The 18008-nt window shown below is 45.8% G+C and overlaps 1 protein-coding gene across 2 annotated transcripts in view; it reads right to left on the bottom strand.

Moving 5' to 3' along the window:
• Positions 1 to 11569: 11569 nt before the first annotated feature.
• EXOC6B (exocyst complex component 6B) overlaps positions 11570 to 18008 on the bottom strand; it is a 416257-nt gene continuing 409818 nt past the window's right edge. For both annotated transcript variants that reach the window (XM_068274255.1, XM_068274264.1), the window contains exon 22: positions 11570 to 16041. In XM_068274255.1, the coding sequence (XP_068130356.1) occupies positions 15915 to 16041 (127 nt within the window). In that variant the 3' untranslated portion in view covers positions 11570 to 15914. The remainder of the gene's footprint in view (positions 16042 to 18008) is intronic.

Genomic DNA, 18008 nt, shown 5'->3' with positions numbered 1-18008 from the left:
TGCAGCTTATTATCTCAACTGTCAGTCACTGTATTTTCATTTTATCCCCAGAGGACAGGTCAATAGTTCGCTGGCCTGCTCTGTAAAATGATTTAGAGTGCTAAGTAGTGTGTAAACTGCAAATATTGGAGAATGATGCAATGGTATAAAAAAAAAACAAAAAAACTATAGAACTGAAAATAATATGAGAATATTTTCTTTGCTACTAATGTTCTAATAATTATCCACACTACACAACCAATTCATTATATCATCATTTTTTTTCCGCTTCAGTGTCTCTTTAAAGGGGAACTGAAGTAAGAGGTATATGGAGGCTGCCATATTTATTTCCTTTTAATCAATACCAGTTGCCTGGCAGCCCTGCTGGTCTATTTCTCTGCAGTAGTATTTGAATAACACCAGAAACAAGCATGCAGCTAGTCTTGTCAGATCTGACTAATGTCCGAAACACCTGATCTGCTGCATGCTTGTTCAGGGGCTATGGCTAATAGTATTAGAGGCAGAGAATCAGCAGGGCTGCCAGGCAACTGGTATTGCTTAAAAGGAAATAAACATGGCAGCCTACATATACCTCTCTCTTCAGTTCCCCTTTAACATATGTAGCAATTGTTGCGACAATAGCATGTATGGGGGATTTGCTATCCACCGCTAACATCGGCAGGAAATTACGAAAAAAGGATGTGAAAATAAATGTATGCGAAATTATGAATGATTACACAAAATCAATTGAATTTACGACTACGTATAATTTCAAAAATGTATGTGATATTGCGTAATCGTCATTAGCTGATTACGAGCATCGCTAGCTATGCTACTTTGCACTAATGTCAGCACTGCACCTTATTGGTTTCCCTGATGAAGCCCTTTGAATGTATGGGCGAAACATATTTTTGACATTGTATACTGCGGTGTATGTCGGTCTTATTTACTCTGATGGGGGTAGTCATGCTAAGCTACTACTATAGCAAAGTTTTTGTCATGAGTGTTATCCCTAGCATGTTGTCAATGCACCATATAGGCGAGTATTAGGTGAGCTATACAATTTCACTATAGAAGCCCGTTAACTCAAGCCTAAGATGTACACTTATTGCACCCCTTCTTTGTAGTAATATGTGTTAGATGATGGTATTTACTGTTTATATTGCCCAATATTCTATATTTTTCTATTAAAAGTCAGGGCTGTTTCTTGGGCAGGGCGACCGCCCTGGGTGCAGACCGGCAAGTAGAAGAAGGGGGGCGCAGGCAGACGGACATAACCGTTAGGGAGCTGGTGACGCGCGGTGCAGCTGAATGGAAGAAGAAAGAAGATTACCAGAGCGATCACCTTCCTTGACTCCTCCTGGGCTGCCTGCGTCAGACGTCAAGTCATCATCTCGTCACCACCGCGTGATGACCCCTGATGTCCTGTAGCGGTACTGCAGGCTGTCGGTGTGTGGCGCCCATGGAGGAGTCGGCTTTCCAGGCTCTCTTCACCTGTGTGATTTCCTGGTCCCTGCTTCCTCCTGGATGAGCGGCTTGCAGATCTACTTGTGACCTGTGGCTGTGTGACTGTCCCTAATAAGGGTTCACAAATCCACGGGGTGGGCTGAAAGGGGGTGCAATTGTTACACCCTCGTCCTGAGTGCCATTTAGCCTAGAAACTGCCCTGTTGAAAGTTATATTTTAAGGTATTTTTATATATAAATATAGTAGCTGGTGGCTAGTGGCTTTCCCATCTATAATATTAGTAGGATATCTTACTAATGCTACGAATACTATAAATTGGAAAGTTTGGATGTTTGGATGTTTGTTACTCGATCAGGCACAAATGGCTGAACGATGAATTTTGGCACACACATAGTACATGACCTGCAATAAAGTATAGGATACTTTTTATTCCCATAACCAAAAAGCGGGCGGAGACAAATACAAATTTCACTGGAAAATGTAAACTGCAGCCATTCTTACACTGTTAATGGCTAGGTGACTGGAATTAGTATTCAGAAAAGTAGGTGGAGCTTACAAAAAACAATCGAAATTCACCTATTGATTTTCAAGGGGAATATTTCATTGCTGCCATTCTTGCACTGTTAATGGCACAAGTCTCAAACCAGGTACAGTTGGCCATTGGGTGACTGGGGTTCAAATGCAGAAAAAGCGGAGGAGCCACAAACAGCCAATCAGATTTGTTTCATTTCAATGAAAATTATTGATGACAAAGACTGCAAAGCTCACAAACTTGGTCATTGAATAATTGTGTGTTAGTGTTAGAAAAAGTAGGAACAGCCAACACCAGCCAAATACATAATTGGGCAATGCCAGGTCATCAGTGGGTGGAGACGAATACAAATTTTACTTAAACTTCAGCCATTCTTACACTGTTAATGGTAGGGATCTCAAACTTTGCAGTGTTGGTCACTGGGTGGCTGGGATTAATATTCAGAAAAGTGGGTGGAGCCTAGAAAAGCCAATCATAATTCACCTATTGATTTTCAAGGGGAATATTTAATTGCTGCCATTCTTGCACTGTTAATGGCACAAGCCTCACACCTGGTACAGTTGATCATTGGGTGACTAGGGTTCAGAAATTCAGAAAAGGGGGTGGAGCCACATCAGATTTCTTCCATTTCAATGCAAATTGTTAATGCCAAAGACCGCAAAGCTCAAAAACTAGGTCATTAAGTAATTGAGTAATTGTGTGGGTTAGGGTTAGAAAAAGTGGGCACAGCCAACACCAGCCAAATATATACCTGGGCAACGCCGGGTCATTAGTGGGTGGACACAACTACAAATTTCACAGGGAAAATGTAAACTGCAGCCATTCTTACACTGTTAATGGTAGGGTTCTCAAACTTCCCACAAATCTCCATCAGCTGCAAGATGCTATTCTATCAATATGGGCCAACATTTCTAAAGAATACTTTCGGCACCTTGTTGAATCAATGCCACGTAGAAAGGATGTTCTGAAGGCAAAAGGGGGTCAAACACCGTATTAGTATGGTCTTCCTAATAATCCTTTAGGTGAGTGTAGTAGTACTGTAGTAGGTAGAGTGTGATTGCTATCTGGTAAGTGCTCAAGGATAATGTAGGTGCTCAGGTCATTGTCACTGGAACAACCAAAGCACATGAGGTAGGTATAGACTGGCACTACATATAAATCCAAATCATCTTTATTGCTGCTAAAAATCCATAACCTGACTATTCAAGGCAATGGAGTCCCTCTTTATAAAAGGAATACAAAATCAGAAGCTTATGGCGATGTGCTGACGCTTTTTCATGCACTTAGCCGTAGGCTTCCCCGCTACACATGCTCTGCTTTTGTATTCCATCATAAGGAGGCAATCAGTTGCCTCAAAACGTCAGATTATGGATTGTTGGCAGCAATAAAGTTTGTTTGAATTGGAATGGAGTGCTGGCCTATACCTAGCTCTCTGGACAAGCTGTAGTCCCAAACTGTGGGCATCTCTCTTTTCTGAATAAACTGGACATGCTGTAGGTACGTTCACAATGCAACTGTAATTTTTGTGACCGGTATCAGTCCAATAGTCCAACCTTGGTTACTTAAAGACCTCTCCTTGAAAACAATTCTGTTATGTGTCACAACTGAGAGGGAATGGAAGAACTTGCGAAATGTTTCAGAAAGCAGCCCACATGTCTTCTAGCCCTCTACCAGCACTTTCCTCACGTGTTTAGTGGTTACCCGTTGCTGTCCCGGTGACCTCTAGACTGCAGGAGAGAAGGGATGGTTCGGTGTTTGTGTTCTCTCCCTCTGCCGATAATAGGGGCCCCACAGGGTGTAAACTATGACCCTCCGGGGCACACGTGCTGCGTAACACGTCCAGGAGAAGTCCCGTAATTTCTCCTGACATTGAAAACATATTCTGCATACTTGTCAGAAACAATCGGCGTTCATGTGGCTTCTATGTTGGGTTGACATCTTATCATGCAGAACAGGGTTGCGGATAGAATACTAAAAATATGCACAAATGATATGTTATGTAAGAAGGGAGAAACAACACTTACATACTTAACATGGAAAGCTGAACTCTACACTTCTATAGAGGAATATGAGCATATGCTAAATGTTACACCTGCAAAACAAGAAGTCTAATCATCCTGGTTGCTATTGGCAACCAGCACAAATACCACATAAGAGGACGTGGTTTCATCTCTCTCTCAAGAAAAGTTGTTCTGAATACCTGCGCCCACTCATTTGGTTACAATATCATGTGACTAGTGATGGTGACAGTTGGCCAATGGAAGCAGCTTAGTAAAGGCCTGAGCCCGCTAACGCAGTTGTGTTCGCTTCTGTCCACTTTTCGGTATCTATAACATTGATGTGCTGCTCAAAATCGGACACAATTGCATTAGTGGGCTCAGGCCCTTAGGCAGGAAAGGGGCGGGCACAACATATCACACACAATTAAAGGTGTCACACAACACTCGATATTGACGCCCAATCGACTTTTGGATAATTTTATCAAATTGAAAGAGAATCGGTGCAGCAAGACAGCTCTTGATCGGTCTTTCTATTGATTTACAGCTGAAAGGATCGCTTGGACATGCTAGAAAAGCTTGGTTGCAAACGCTCGATCATGGGTGTGGCGGCATTAGAGTTTGATACCGTAACTACCAACATACCCCTGGCCGGTGTCCCCCCAAATGTAAACGTGCCCCCCCTCATTGCCCGCGTACAATGTATACAGTAAGTCTCACTTGTCCATTGCCGCGACTCCTGACCTGCTCTGGTGGCTCCAGGGACATGTGTGACATCACTAGATGCGCCTGGTGCCATGTGCTACACGTGCTCGCGGTAACTCTAAACACCGGGGAAGGCTCGGAGTCGTGCCGGCAAATCTATAGATGTTTGGCCACATTAATACTTTTAGCCATAGACACTGAACGAGCATGCAGATCAGAGGTTTCTGACTGAATCCCACTGGATTAGCTGCATGCTTGTTTGAGGTGTGTGATTCAAACAGTACTGCAGCCAAATAGATCAGCAGGACTGCCAGGCAACTGGTATTGTTCAAAAGGAAATCCATATCCCTCTCGCTTCAGTTGGGCTCTTTCACACTAGAGGCTGCGGTAGAAAAGGCTGAAAGTCAGCCTTTTGCTTAACGCCAATACATAGCGTTTTCAAAGCCTTTTGAAAGAGTTTTACAGCCCATATGAAAACGTCCTTTTTTTTTCTTCTATAAAGTAGTGAACAAGATAGCTGTAAAACGCTTTGAAAAGGCTTTGAAAACGCTGAAGTTGGCGGTTTCCATTGATTATCATGAAACGCCAACAGCCAACTTCGGCTGTTAACAGCCCTGAAAAAGCTCCTGGGAGCGTTGAAACGCAACGCTCCAAAACGCCAAGTTAGATGTGAAAGGTAAAATGAAAGTCTATGGACTTTCTTTTACCTAGCAAAACGCCAACTTCGGCCGTGGCGTTAAAACGCCGAAAAATCCCTCTGGTGTGAAAGGGCCCTGAGTGTTATTTTGGAAATAACCCTTGCGTCAACCCTGACAATAACGTTATAGCACACCTCCATCCACAATTGCTTTCCTAGTCCTGTGCAGCACTGAGTGCTAGAGCCCTTTCCCCCACCCAAATGCCTCTTACCAAGCTAATAAGGGGCAGGACATACCATTTCGTGGAAGGTCCAGCTTTACCCAACCCTCACACCAATTCAGAGCCAGGTCTAGTAACAATGGGGCCCTGGGCATATAATACATTGCTCTCTCTTCCCCAGAAACTGCATTAGGAGGCCCCTTTGTTCCTGAACTCCCCCCCCCCCACCCCGATAGTATTGGGTCATCCCCCGGGGTGTGCGCAGACCTCCCAGATCTCCATCAGAGTGAATCATGGTTCCCCCCGGGCCCTGCAAAATACCTGAAACAGAGTGGTCTCTCCTATCCGGCTGCTCCCCCTTCAGCCTGTATCCTTCTGTCTTCATCCTCGCTGGCAGCTCTTCCCTGTCAGTGCATAAGTGCAACCTGGCAGCTCTTTCCTGTCAGTGCGTAAGTGCAACCTGGTAGCTCTTCCCTGTCAGTGCGTAAGTGCAACCTTGCAGCTCTTCCCTGTCAGTGCGTAAGTGCAACCTGGTAGCTCTTTCCTGTCAGTGCATAAGTGCAACCCGGCAGCTCTTCCCTGTCAGTGCGTAAGTGCAACCTGGCAGCTCTTCCCTGTCAGTGCGTAAGTGCAACCCGGCAGCTCTTCCCTGACAGTGCGTAAGTGCAACCTGGCAGCTCTTCCCTGTCAGTGGGTAAGTGCAACCTGGAAGCTCTTCCCTGTCAGTGCGTAAGTGCAACCTGGCAGCTCTTCCCTGTCAGTGCGTAAGTGCAACCTGGCAGCTCTTCTCTGTCAGTGCGTAAGTGCAACCTGGCAACACTTCCCTGTCAGTGCGTAAGTGCAACCTGGCCGCCATTCCCTGTCAGTGCGTAAGTGCAACCTGGCAGCTCTTCTCTGTCAGTGCGTAAGTGCAACCTGGCAACACTTCCCTGTCAGTGCGTAAGTGCAACCTGGCCGCCATTCCCTGTCAGTGCGTAAGTGCAACCTGGCAGCTCTTCTCTGTCAGTGCGCAAGTGCAACCTGGCAGCTCTTCCCTGTCAGTGCGTAAGTGCAACCTGGCAGCTCTTCCCTGTCAGTGCGTAAGTGCAACCTGGCAGCTCTTCCCTGTCAGTGCGTAAGTGCAACCTGGCAGCTCTTCCCTGTCAGTGCGTAAGTGCAACCTGGCAGCTCTGCCCTGTCAGTGCGTAAGTGCAACCTGGCAGCTCTGCCCTGTCAGTGCGTAAGTGCAACCTGGCAGCTCTGCCCTGTCAGTGCGTAAGTGCAACCTGGCAGCTCTGCCCTGTCAGTGCGTAAGTGCAACCTGGCAGCTCTGCCCTGTCAGTGCGTAAGTGCAACCTGGCAGCTCTGCCCTGTCAGTGCGTAAGTGCAACCTGGCAGCTCTGCCCTGTCAGTGCGTAAGTGCAACCTGGCAGCTCTTCCCTGTCAGTGCGTAAGTGCAACCCGGCAGCTCTTCCCTGTCAGTGCGTAAGTGCAACCCGGCAGCTCTTCCCTGTCAGTGCGTAAGTGCAACCTGGCAGCTCTTCTCTGTCAGTGTGCAAGTGCAACCTGGCAGCTCTTCCCTGTCAGTGCGTAAGTGCAACCTGGCAGCTCTTCCCTGTCAGTGCGTAAGTGCAACCTGGCAGCTCTTCCCTGTCAGTGCGTAAGTGCAACCTGGCAGCTCTGCCCTGTCAGTGCGTAAGTGCAACCTGGCAGCTCTGCCCTGTCAGTGCGTAAGTGCAACCTGGCAGCTCTGCCTTGTCAGTGCGTAAGTGCAACCTGGCAGCTCTTCCCTGTCAGTGCGCAAGTGCAACCTGGCAGCTCTTCCCTGTCAGTGCGCAAGTGCAACCTGGCAGCTCTTCCCTGTCAGTGCGTAAGTGCAACCTGGCAGCTCTGCCCTGTCAGTGCGTAAGTGCAACCTGGCAGCTCTTCCCTGTCAGTGCGTAAGTGCAACCTGGCATCTCTTTACTGTCAGTGCGCAAGTGCAACATGGCAGCTCTTCCCTGTCAGTGCATAAGTGCAACCTGGCAGCTCTTCCCTGTCAGTGCGTAAGTGCAACCTGGCAGCTCTTTCCTGTCAGTGCATAAGTGCAACCGGGTCATAGAGAAGAGGTCAGAGAGGATAGAGCCGGATGGACACAGATTGAAGGAGCAGCACGGCAGCGGGACAGGTGAGTTTGCTCTGCTTTAAGTACTCTGCAAAGAAGGGGGGCGGGGGAGGGAGAAGAGCACTGCTCACACTGTCCATTTGGGGGGAGACCTGGGTCAGCCTGTCAGCCACCTCTGAGGCCCTGGGCAATTACCCAGTTTACCCCTTTTGTGCAGTTTATTGCACAATCCCAGCTTACCTTCATTTCATGAAACCAAAAAAGTGGTTTACACCAGAATCCCACACAAACGCACATGCGAGACTTGAATAACCAGACGCACAAGTAGCACAGAGTGTTTTTATTGATTTCCTATAAGGAGATTCATATAGTACAGAAGGTGTGCAGAGCAATGAAGAACACTTCAGTGGAACACAATGCTGTCAGCGTGTCACTCTCTGTACGTCACAAACATTCCACAGGAGGAGCGCCTGCACTGATGTGGCCTCCTCTGCGGCCCACTCCCTACTACTGAGGAAACCGGTGGAGGCTCCGAGACTCATCATGGCCTCCACATTATAGTTAAAGTGGGATTATACTCACAAAACTAAAATTTAAGTAACTATTCTTAGTTACGTAAAAGAACATTTGAAAGCATTCCCAAGTTTTCTCTGTGTGTAAAAATATGTATTTTCACGGCAGAGAGCTGTACAAGTTTGTTTATCTCTTGTCAGCGGCAAAGGCAAGAATCAGTCTCCCCCCACCATTTCTGTTGAAGTGACACAGCTGTTGTCAGGGTGATGTCTAGTCAGCAGAGGGCAATGGTGAAAACACAGGAACAGGGAGATTCCTGCCTTTGCTGATGACAAGAGATAAGCAAGCTTCTACTGCTCTCTGCAGTGAAATGATTTTACACACAGGGAATAAATGGGAATGCTTTCAAATGTTCTTCAAATGTAACAGAGTAGTTGATGAAATTTTTAGTTTTGGGAGTATAATCCCACTTTAAAGAAAGCCTCCTCCCTGATGGAAGAGGACGGAAAGGTGCGGTATTGCAGGACGGGCCCCGAGCGAGCGGAGGCCCACAAATTAGTACATATTTCTTATTTCCCTTTGTCATCCTGGTTACGTATTTTGTCAAGTAAGTTTCAGTCAGTCCTGGCTTCTCCGGTGAGAATTACCAGCGTAAGGCTGACAGTGAGCTCTCTAGGATTCTAGTGCTCTTTCTGTAGTATGACGAAATGTTAACAATGGCTACATATTACACGTCTTTATCACCCTTACTCCCCATACACGTCTCTAAGGTATAAATATGCAGATTATAAAGACAACTCGACCAAAAGAGTAAAAATAAAAAAAGCTACAATAGAAGTGTAATCCTGTGTACTGAAACAGTCAGCACGGCGGCGAACAGAGGTGAGCAACGAGATCCTGAGATTTCCAACTCGTCTGCAAACTTCCTACGAAAGGCAAATGCAGTTGCAGCTGATTTTGATTGGTTCTCTGCATTCAGCCTGCATGCAACTTCGAACAATGAGTGACTCTTTGAACCCGTTCTCAATTATAAACACAAAACGCTAGCCATTAATGCTAGCGTTTTGTGCTGCTGATTTTACCGCAATTAACGTGATTTTTGAGTGATCAGCACTTATTTAGCATTGTATTTGCGATCATTCTATAAATCGCGAGAAAATGCCGCAGTGTTTGGCGATCACCACTAATCACATATCGCGACGATCGCGGCAGTGAGATCACTACCATCTAGTTATTGCGCTAGTGCGTTAAAAAAACGTTAGTGATCACCGGTGATTAGCGGTAATCACCCGCTAATTGCCCCAGTGTAAATTGGCCCTTTGTTCATCTCCAGTGCTCTGTTCATGGCAGTGCTTGAGACCCAGAATCCAATCCACTATCGACATGGAGTTTGCATGTTCCCCTGTGCATGTGTGGGTTTCCTCTGGGACCTCCGGCTACCTCACACAACCCTAAAATATACTGTTAGGTTAGTTGTCATCCCTCAGATTGGCTGTCAGCCTTGCTGAAGGACAGCTAGGGGCATGACTTTCTCCATGATGTCACAACTATATAAATGTGGAATAATACTACTACTACTACTACAGTCTGTATTTTTTTGTATGGTACTGACAGTAGATACCGTCATGGTCAGCAGCAATACTTAGAGTACCTGTACTTATCCTGCCTTTTTTCGGAAACTAAGCAAGGTGTTGTATAGGTAAATGGCCTAAAAGCTCAGAGAAAATACCGTACTTGCTAAATGAAGTGGATTTGTTGGCTTTGGCTCCTCCCCCAGGTCCAGGGATGCCTGTACAGCAGTATAATACAAAACTGGACTGTATAGGCGGCCTCATGTAATTTGAAAGACCTACCCATGTTATTTTTCTGTATTAAATAGAGTGTGGGGATGTAATTGCATCTTATTGCTGTCAGTGTCTCCACTCACTGTTCAAGGTTCAAGCTATCCTTCTCAGCCCGAATATGCTCATCAGTAAAACCCAGAGTCGCATCATCGACGAGGCAACTTAGGCAGGTGCCTAGGGCCTGGAGATTTGGACCGCCAAATCAAATGCTCCAGGAGGAAATTTGAGTCCTGTGGTTATAATACTGCAGGTTATTGAATTAGAGCTCCTTTCCATTAAGAAACACGATCACAAATGTGCTGCAATAACGTTTCTATCTATCTCCACTGACGCGATCTGTCGGTTATGGGGCGAAATTGTGTCTGTGATTCTTGACTGTGGAAAAAAAATCAGTGCAAAAATATTTAGAAATTCCGAACTGCAGGGAAATCGCACAGCGGCACAGGTGCCATGCGATTTTCCTCCGCTCTGCTTTGTTTAGGAGCCGGCGCACATGAAAAATGCAGCATGATGGAAACTGCGGCTGAGAAAGATCACGCGGCAAACGCATCGCTCTAATGGAAGCATTCCCTGTGGATTCCTATTGGATTTAAAATAGCCAGAGTTTTGCGAAAGCGATCGGAAAGGGATTGCAAAACGCTACCACTAGAGGAAAAGTTAATTGCGCTTACATTCTGAGGCTTAAAATGATAAACAAACCTGAAGAAGTATTTCAGTTAATTAACAGAAAAATAGAATGCTTGGAGAGGAAATGCGCACAATTATGAAGCGCTACTAACAAATATAAATAACGCCAAGGGGGTACTTGAGAATATGCTTTGCATAACAGGGAGTACTTGGCAAACATCTTTCATTAAAGAAAGTCTAAAGCGAAAAAAACACTCATAACAAAACAGATAAGGCCCGATTTACTAAGCTGTGTTGTTACAGCAGCGCGTGGTAATAATCCTCAGCGCACGCTATGCAGCCATAGTGTGCACTGCTAAATTACGCTATGCTCTTCTAGTTTAACAAACGCTTTGTTAAACTTAAAGTGAACCTCTGAACTTGTTTTTCTTACCAAAGCATCATTTTTAGCTGCATTTTTAGCTAAGCTCCACCCATCAAAGAAAAAAAGGGAGAGGTGCTCAGGACACAGGACAGTTGGAACTGTGCCTCATGCTCCCTGTCACCTCCTTTCAACCAAAAAGATGGCTGCCCTCATGAAATCAAACATTTGCCTGTTCTTTTAAAACAGTGTGGGTAAGAGATGATATTACCTATGTATTTTAATTAACATAACTAATGTAACTTAATGACAGTAGGTTTGCTTAGGCTGGAGTTACTCTTTAACGAGCGCTCCACTGAACCTGCCCTCAGCCCCGGCAGCCCCAGTGCCTCCAAAGGACGATATTCCTGCACTATGATTTGCCCAGTAGGATGCCCGTCACTTGACAGTCAGTCTATTGGGACAATCCTAGTGCAGGAATCTCGCTGAAGGCAGTGGAGCGCTCATCAAGTTTAACAAACCTCTCATTAAACTATAAGAGCATAGCGTAATTTAGCAGTGCACACTATGGCTGCATAGCGTGCGCTGAGGATTATTACCACGCGCTGCTGTCATTAAAGGATACCCGAAGTGACATGGGACCTGGTGAGATAGACATGTGTATGTACAGTGCCTAGCACACAAATAACTATGCTGTGTTCCTTTTTTTTCTTTCTCTGCCTGAAAGAGTTAAATATCAGGTATGCAAGTGGCTGACTCAGTCCTGACTCAGACAGGAACTACAGTGTGACCCTCACTGATAAGAATTTACAACTATAAAACACTTTCCTAGCAGAAAATGGCTTCTGAGAGCAGGAAAGAGATACAAAGGATCAGTAGCTCATAGATTATAGCTCTGGCATACTTCAATGAATGTGTCATTGAGCAAAAACTATAAAAAAGTTAAAACTTAAAAAGTAGAATTTTTAAACATAAAATAAAGCTGTGGAATATCTTGAAAAATCATTTTTCAGAGAAGGAAGATAGATACAATCGTTTATTTCATTAGTTTATTTTCTCCTCGGGTGTCCTTTAAGCTGTGCTGCTGTAGCACAGCAGCAAAGCTTAGTAAATCAACCCCATACTCACCTAAGGAGATACAGCCTTCTCTGTCGCCTGGTGGTGCCTGCGTTCCAGCGCTGTATTCCCTGTTAGCAGTCTCTGACGGCTGCTCCGTACTTGAGCACGCAATCTGCCACACGCGCAGTACGGAGCGGCCGTCTTTGGGACCACTCGGGCTCCCAAAGATTGCCAGGGAGTCCCTCAGCCGCAGAAGTGACGGAAGAGAACAGTCTCTAACCGGGACTGCCAATTGGGGATCCAGTGCTGGAACGCGGGCACTGTGACCTCTGCCTTCCCTCTGCTTAGGCATTTGTTTTGTTTGTTTTTTAATTTTCGCTTCATACTTGCTTTAAAGGGTATATTCAGTAATGATGTTCAGAAACACTGCATGGGATCATGTGACTAGAGCCGGCAGTCCCTCCCGTTTAGCACCCATCGTCGGCAAGTATACTGGAACGGCCTCGTGTTTGGCATCTGCAGAATTTAAATAGAAGCCTCAAGAACAAACTACCAGAAGCTTTCAGTCAGGAAAAAAATAAACCCAACTGTAGCATTCGATAGGCTCTGAAACTATTACTCCTGAACTATCATTGGATGCTTGCGGTCACATGACTGAAACAAACCACAAGTTACCAATAGTAGACGGCACTGTGAGCCTTTTATCACATGTGGTGTGCCACAGCTGCTTAGGATAACTCTGGTTAAAAGGGTCCAAGCAGATTTTATTCTATTGTTTGTTCTGATTTCTAAAAGCTGTAGGAGCTGCTATGTTCCACCTCCCCTCTTATTTATCCAGAGGAAGGTGTGAATATAATCAACTGTGACTTTACTAAACTGTCTGAAGTACAGTGCGCTATCTATCTCTTCACCCCTCTGCTAATGAAAGCTTTTGTTTGCTCATTGCAAATGCTAATTACAGCAGTCCTTATCTGTAAGGAAAAGAGGTATAATTAATTTTTTTAGTAATGAGTCAAACCGTTAGCAGGCATGTTTAATGTGCTATTGAGATGCAGTGGGAGCTGAAAATGCTGTTTGGTTCAGCACAGCAACGCTGTGATGCCAAAACTACAATATAATAAAAAAGGGTGAAATAACCACTCTGTAACCAATGAAATCTTTACTTGTCCCCGGATACAATGCTAATTAGCTCTTAGGCAGTCCAGTGTGTGCAGTTCTGCATTATATACTGACATTGTTTTGTTGCCTTAGCTACACTATACTAATAAATTGGGTACTATTGGCAAATGAGGACAAAATCAAGCCAGAAGCTGGAGTAGAATACCCCTGAAAAAAAAAAAAGAAAAAGAAAAAACACCCTGCATTAAAGTACAACTATCCTCAAACGTGAACAAAGACATTCTAATAGTAATTAGAATAAGTGAATATAAACAGTGTATAAATGCAAGGGGGAGGACGTGGGATAAATGTGCTCACCACTAGCTCGCTGCTTCTTCTCTCTGGAGTCAGAGGCTAGGCGGGTCAGTCAGGTGTGACCATGTGACATCCAAAGAAGGAAAAATACTGAGACATTTTAAGATCTGCTAACGGAAAACAACATGTAGGAGAGGTCTTAAAGGGGATGTGAAGTGAAAAGAAAAAGAATGCCTGTTACTTACCTGGGGCTTCTTCCAGCACCCTGTAGTCCTCCTGGCCCCCTGCCATCATTCCACGCTGCTCTGTTCCCCCGGTGTCCCCCTCCGTACGCTGGGCAATGCATGCGTGGAGCAGACTGTGCATTTCCTCAATCCTGCTCCCATAGCTGAGAGTGCTTTGCGCATGCACACTACACTTTTTACTTATTGTGTGGAGGCAGAACACTCAATGAAGGAAGTTTCCGGCACGGAAGCACGCAAAGTGATCCGAGGGGACAGCAGAGGAACGGAGCAGCTTGGAGCAGGGTTACTTCAGGGGGCTGGAAGAAGACCCAGGTAAGTATCTGACCACCTTTTTTCCCCTTCACTTTAGATTTCCTTTATTCCAGTATAGATAGAGGTATGTGGCTTCCTGTGGCCATGTTAGGCGGGAAGGAAGTGTAGAGGATTTTCTATGCCGGGACACAAAAAAGCAATAAAACCCTCAGCCATGTTCTTACACTCATACTGTTTAATTTATATCCCTGCCCTTGGTGTTTTAATGGACAGAGATCACCTCACTTCCTGTTCTTCCCAATGTAGAGAGATTGCCTCACTTCCTGTTCTTCCCAACGCAGAGTGATAACCTCACTTCCTGTTCTTCCCAACGGACAGAGATCACCTCACTTCCTGTTCTTCCCAACGGAGAGGGATCACCTCACTTCAAGTTCTTCCCAATGGAAATAGATTACTTCACTTCCTGTTTTTCCCAATGGAGAAAGATAACCTCATTATCTGTTTTTCCCATTAGAGAGAGATAACCTTACTTCCTGTTCTTCCCAGTAGAGAGAGAGTACCTCACTTCCTGGTTACCAGACTACCACAATTTTCATATTAAGGCTGCAACACTTCAAAGGAGATCCAGGGGCAGGAAGTGAAGGCAAATCTCTCTAGTAAGAAAACGGACTACAACAAGAAAAGAAAATCCTGAAAATGGACTTTCCAAAGTCCACTTGTGGGAATTTTACATTTACCCATCCTGCTGCAGAATGTCACCAGACAGCGTGTATAGCGGGGAATGGAACTTAAAGCCAACCTGCGAGGATTGCTGCAGCCAATTTGGAATACTTGCCTAGGGAAGGGGAAGCACCGGGATCCTCTAGAGGTCTCCCCCATCCTCCTCAGCTAGGCTGATCAAGCAATGAGACCCCCAAAGCTTTGTCTGCGCTGTGCCTGCACAGTAGCACAGACCTGTTTAGGTTCTGGCAGAAAACGCCAAGCTGATCGGGGCCGTGCTACTGCGCATGCACGTGCTGTCAACAAGCGGTTTTTTGGAGGTCTCATTGCCGGAACAGCCCCGGTGGAGGAGTACCTTACGGGTACACTTTAAGGTATCAGGTGAATCGGATATATTTTGGTGGTCTGCATAAGTGTAACATTTGCCGTTTCGTAAACACAGCAGATTTTGCTGAAACCAGCCAGGAACGTGGCAGGAGAACAAGTCCACTTAAATGACTTCACCATGGGTGAAGAATGGCACCAAATAAAGGTACTTTATACATGGAGAAGCTGGACAAAAAACAGCCCTCCTCGAAACACACTGAAGACAGAGCCACGCTAAAGACATCCACGATAAGTAATGTTATCCGACAAGAATAAAGACCGTAAACTCCAAAAAACCCCACAAAACATAACTACATTGAGGCCATCTCTGCTAGATTAACCATTACTCAACCTCTAGGAACACCCACCGACCAGATTCCTGACCACCAACAGCTGAGATTCAGCCCCCCTTCTCCCCCCAGTGCATTGTCAGTTTGTGCCTACAGGGAATCATTGTAAGGAAAACGTCTCCAACACGGCCGGCGGTTGCTGAATGTCTCCTTGTGCATTTAGAACGCAAGGATCAAGGCTTTCCTGACCATTTCCCTCTTTATAAGAAGAGTACATCTCTAAGGTCATTGAGTGTTGTAAAAACGTGTAAAATAGTTTTCTAGCAATGTACATGTCTAAGCAAAAACAAAAATAATGTAAAGAAGACTACTACCGGATCAGTGCAATAATAAAATCCAACACCCACACCCGAGCAGAAGCGTTACCAGAATCCTACAGCCCCTTGTTTATTCCGGCAGAGAGCAAAAGTCCCGGAAGGTAGAATATGATTTGGCCGTGGAGACCACTGTAGAAGCACAATATAAGAAGTGCTGCCCGTGTCTGAGGCAACTGGGCTTTGATCATTGTATAGCGCTCGTCACTGTCCATTCATCTCGGCCACCTCAGGAATGGTGGGTGTTGATGAGACTTCGGAGCTGCTTGGCCACGGTCTCAATGAGTTTTTGCTTGTCCCTTTCGTTCTTCCGGAACTGAGCGAACACATTGTTCTTCCGGCTGGGGTCTTTCATCCTGGATGAATCAAGGAGAGAAGAGTTATTGGTGATAAAAATGTACAATATGGAAAGTTTGGCTGCTAACTCAAATGGTTCTTATGTGAAGGAACGGTAAAGTAAAGTTCTCCTCTTAGCTGATATTTTACTTTTAACGTCAACTACCGTATGGCCTCCATACTATTAATTCGGCAGCCCTAGTGTCATACATTGGTATGTGGCCTACACAGTGGCTGGGCACCAATCCAGCTGCAGGCAGTGGTGTGTGCGGAGCAGATACAATGGCATTAAATGTGCACACAAACTGTAATTATTGACTTCTCACTGACCATCTCTAGTGACGTATTTACTTCACTAGCTTCTGCATGCTGATGCACCCCATGCAGACAACATGACTACAGTTAATTTTAATGATATAGGTGAGTAGAGTGGGGTGGGCATGGAAATAGGAGAATTTGGTGGGTGAGTAGAGCAGGGCAGTGATGGGAAAGAGGCAATTGGTGGGTGAGTAGAGCAGGGTCGAGATGGAAAGGAGACACTTGGTGGAAAGCAGTACGGAAAGGGGATAAAAGGGGCAATTTGGTGGGGAGCAGAGCGGGGTTGAAGTGGAAAGGGGGAATTTGGTGGGTTAGTAGAGCGGGGTGAGGATGGAAAGGGAGAATCTGGTGAGTGAGTAGAGCAGGGCAGTGATGGGAAAGAGGCATTTTGGTGGGGGAGTAAGAGCAGGGCGGAGATGGGAAGTGGGGGATTTGGTGGGTGAGTCTACACCTGTGGTTAGCAGCACAGCAGTTAGTTTAGCATTCATCTTTACCACCAAATTCACATTTGTTGAACCTCTATGATGACTTCATACTGTAGAGTGCAAAACTCTTACTCACGGGTTTCTATTTTGGCATCTTCCTGTAGAAATGCATTGTATACAGTCCATGGTTGTAGGCTGGTGGATCGGCTTAGACGTGATCAGTCTTAATGGTTCGTACATCAGGATGGCAAACGATCCATCCATCTAAAATATTCACGTGTTGTGAATTCTGCAAATACGGGTCCTCATTTCTCAAGCTTCTAGTAGCTATCCGATCGGGAGACCATGGTTTTGCCGTTGCTGAATTCAAATGTGCGCCAACATTGTTCGCTTGTCGCTAACCATCGGGAATTGCTTATTTTAGAAAGACCATGGTTTAGATGTGCATGGAGCTTAAAGGATACCTTAGCGGTCACAAATTTTAAAAACGGGGGGAGCAGGAATGTGCAGGAAGCGGTTTTCATGCCCTCCGCTGCCCGCGTTCTCTTCCGTCTACCTCTGTTTTCTTCTAAAGGTCAGTGACTAGTGTGCAGGGGCTGTCACGGCAAGAGTGCGTCCTTGACCCCATGGCAAGGAGTGCTCTGCGAATGCGCACTACATCATTATTACATTGTGCTCACAGCACTCTCAGCCACAGGGTCAAGGACACTCTATGACGGGACAGCGTCTGTGCACTAGTCTCTGACCTCGCCAACCAGGAAGTAAATTTGCAAGACCTTTAGAAGGGAACGGAGAGGGATGGAAGAGAACGGGAGAAGCGGTGGGCATGAGGACCGCTTCCTGCACATATCTGCTCTATAGAGATGTAGCGAACGGTTCGCCGGCGAACTTAGGGGGTTCGCGTTCGCCTGCACCAGGCGAACTTTTGCGGAAGTTCGATTCGCCCCATAATGCACTATGAGGGTCAACTTTGACCCTCTGCATCACAGTCAGCAGGCACATTGTAGCCATTCAGGCTACAGTAAGCCCTGGAGCCCCACCCCCCCTTATATAAGGCAGGGTCTGGTGGCCATTACACTCACTCGTGTGCCTGCTAGTGAGAGGAAAGGGACAGCTGCTGCAGACTTTTTCTCCTAGGGACAGATTAGTTAGGTTCTTGGCTGCTTAGCTTGCTCCTGGCTGATTATTATTGCTTTTACAGCACCCCTCAACAGCTCTTTTCAGAGCTCATCCTGTACATTTTT

The sequence above is a fragment of the Hyperolius riggenbachi genome, chromosome 1 (assembly GCF_040937935.1).
Source record: "Hyperolius riggenbachi isolate aHypRig1 chromosome 1, aHypRig1.pri, whole genome shotgun sequence".
Lineage (NCBI taxonomy): Eukaryota > Metazoa > Chordata > Amphibia > Anura > Hyperoliidae > Hyperolius > Hyperolius riggenbachi.
The sequence above is the reverse complement of the archived record's forward strand: the minus strand, read 5'-3'. Positions and strand labels throughout refer to the sequence as shown.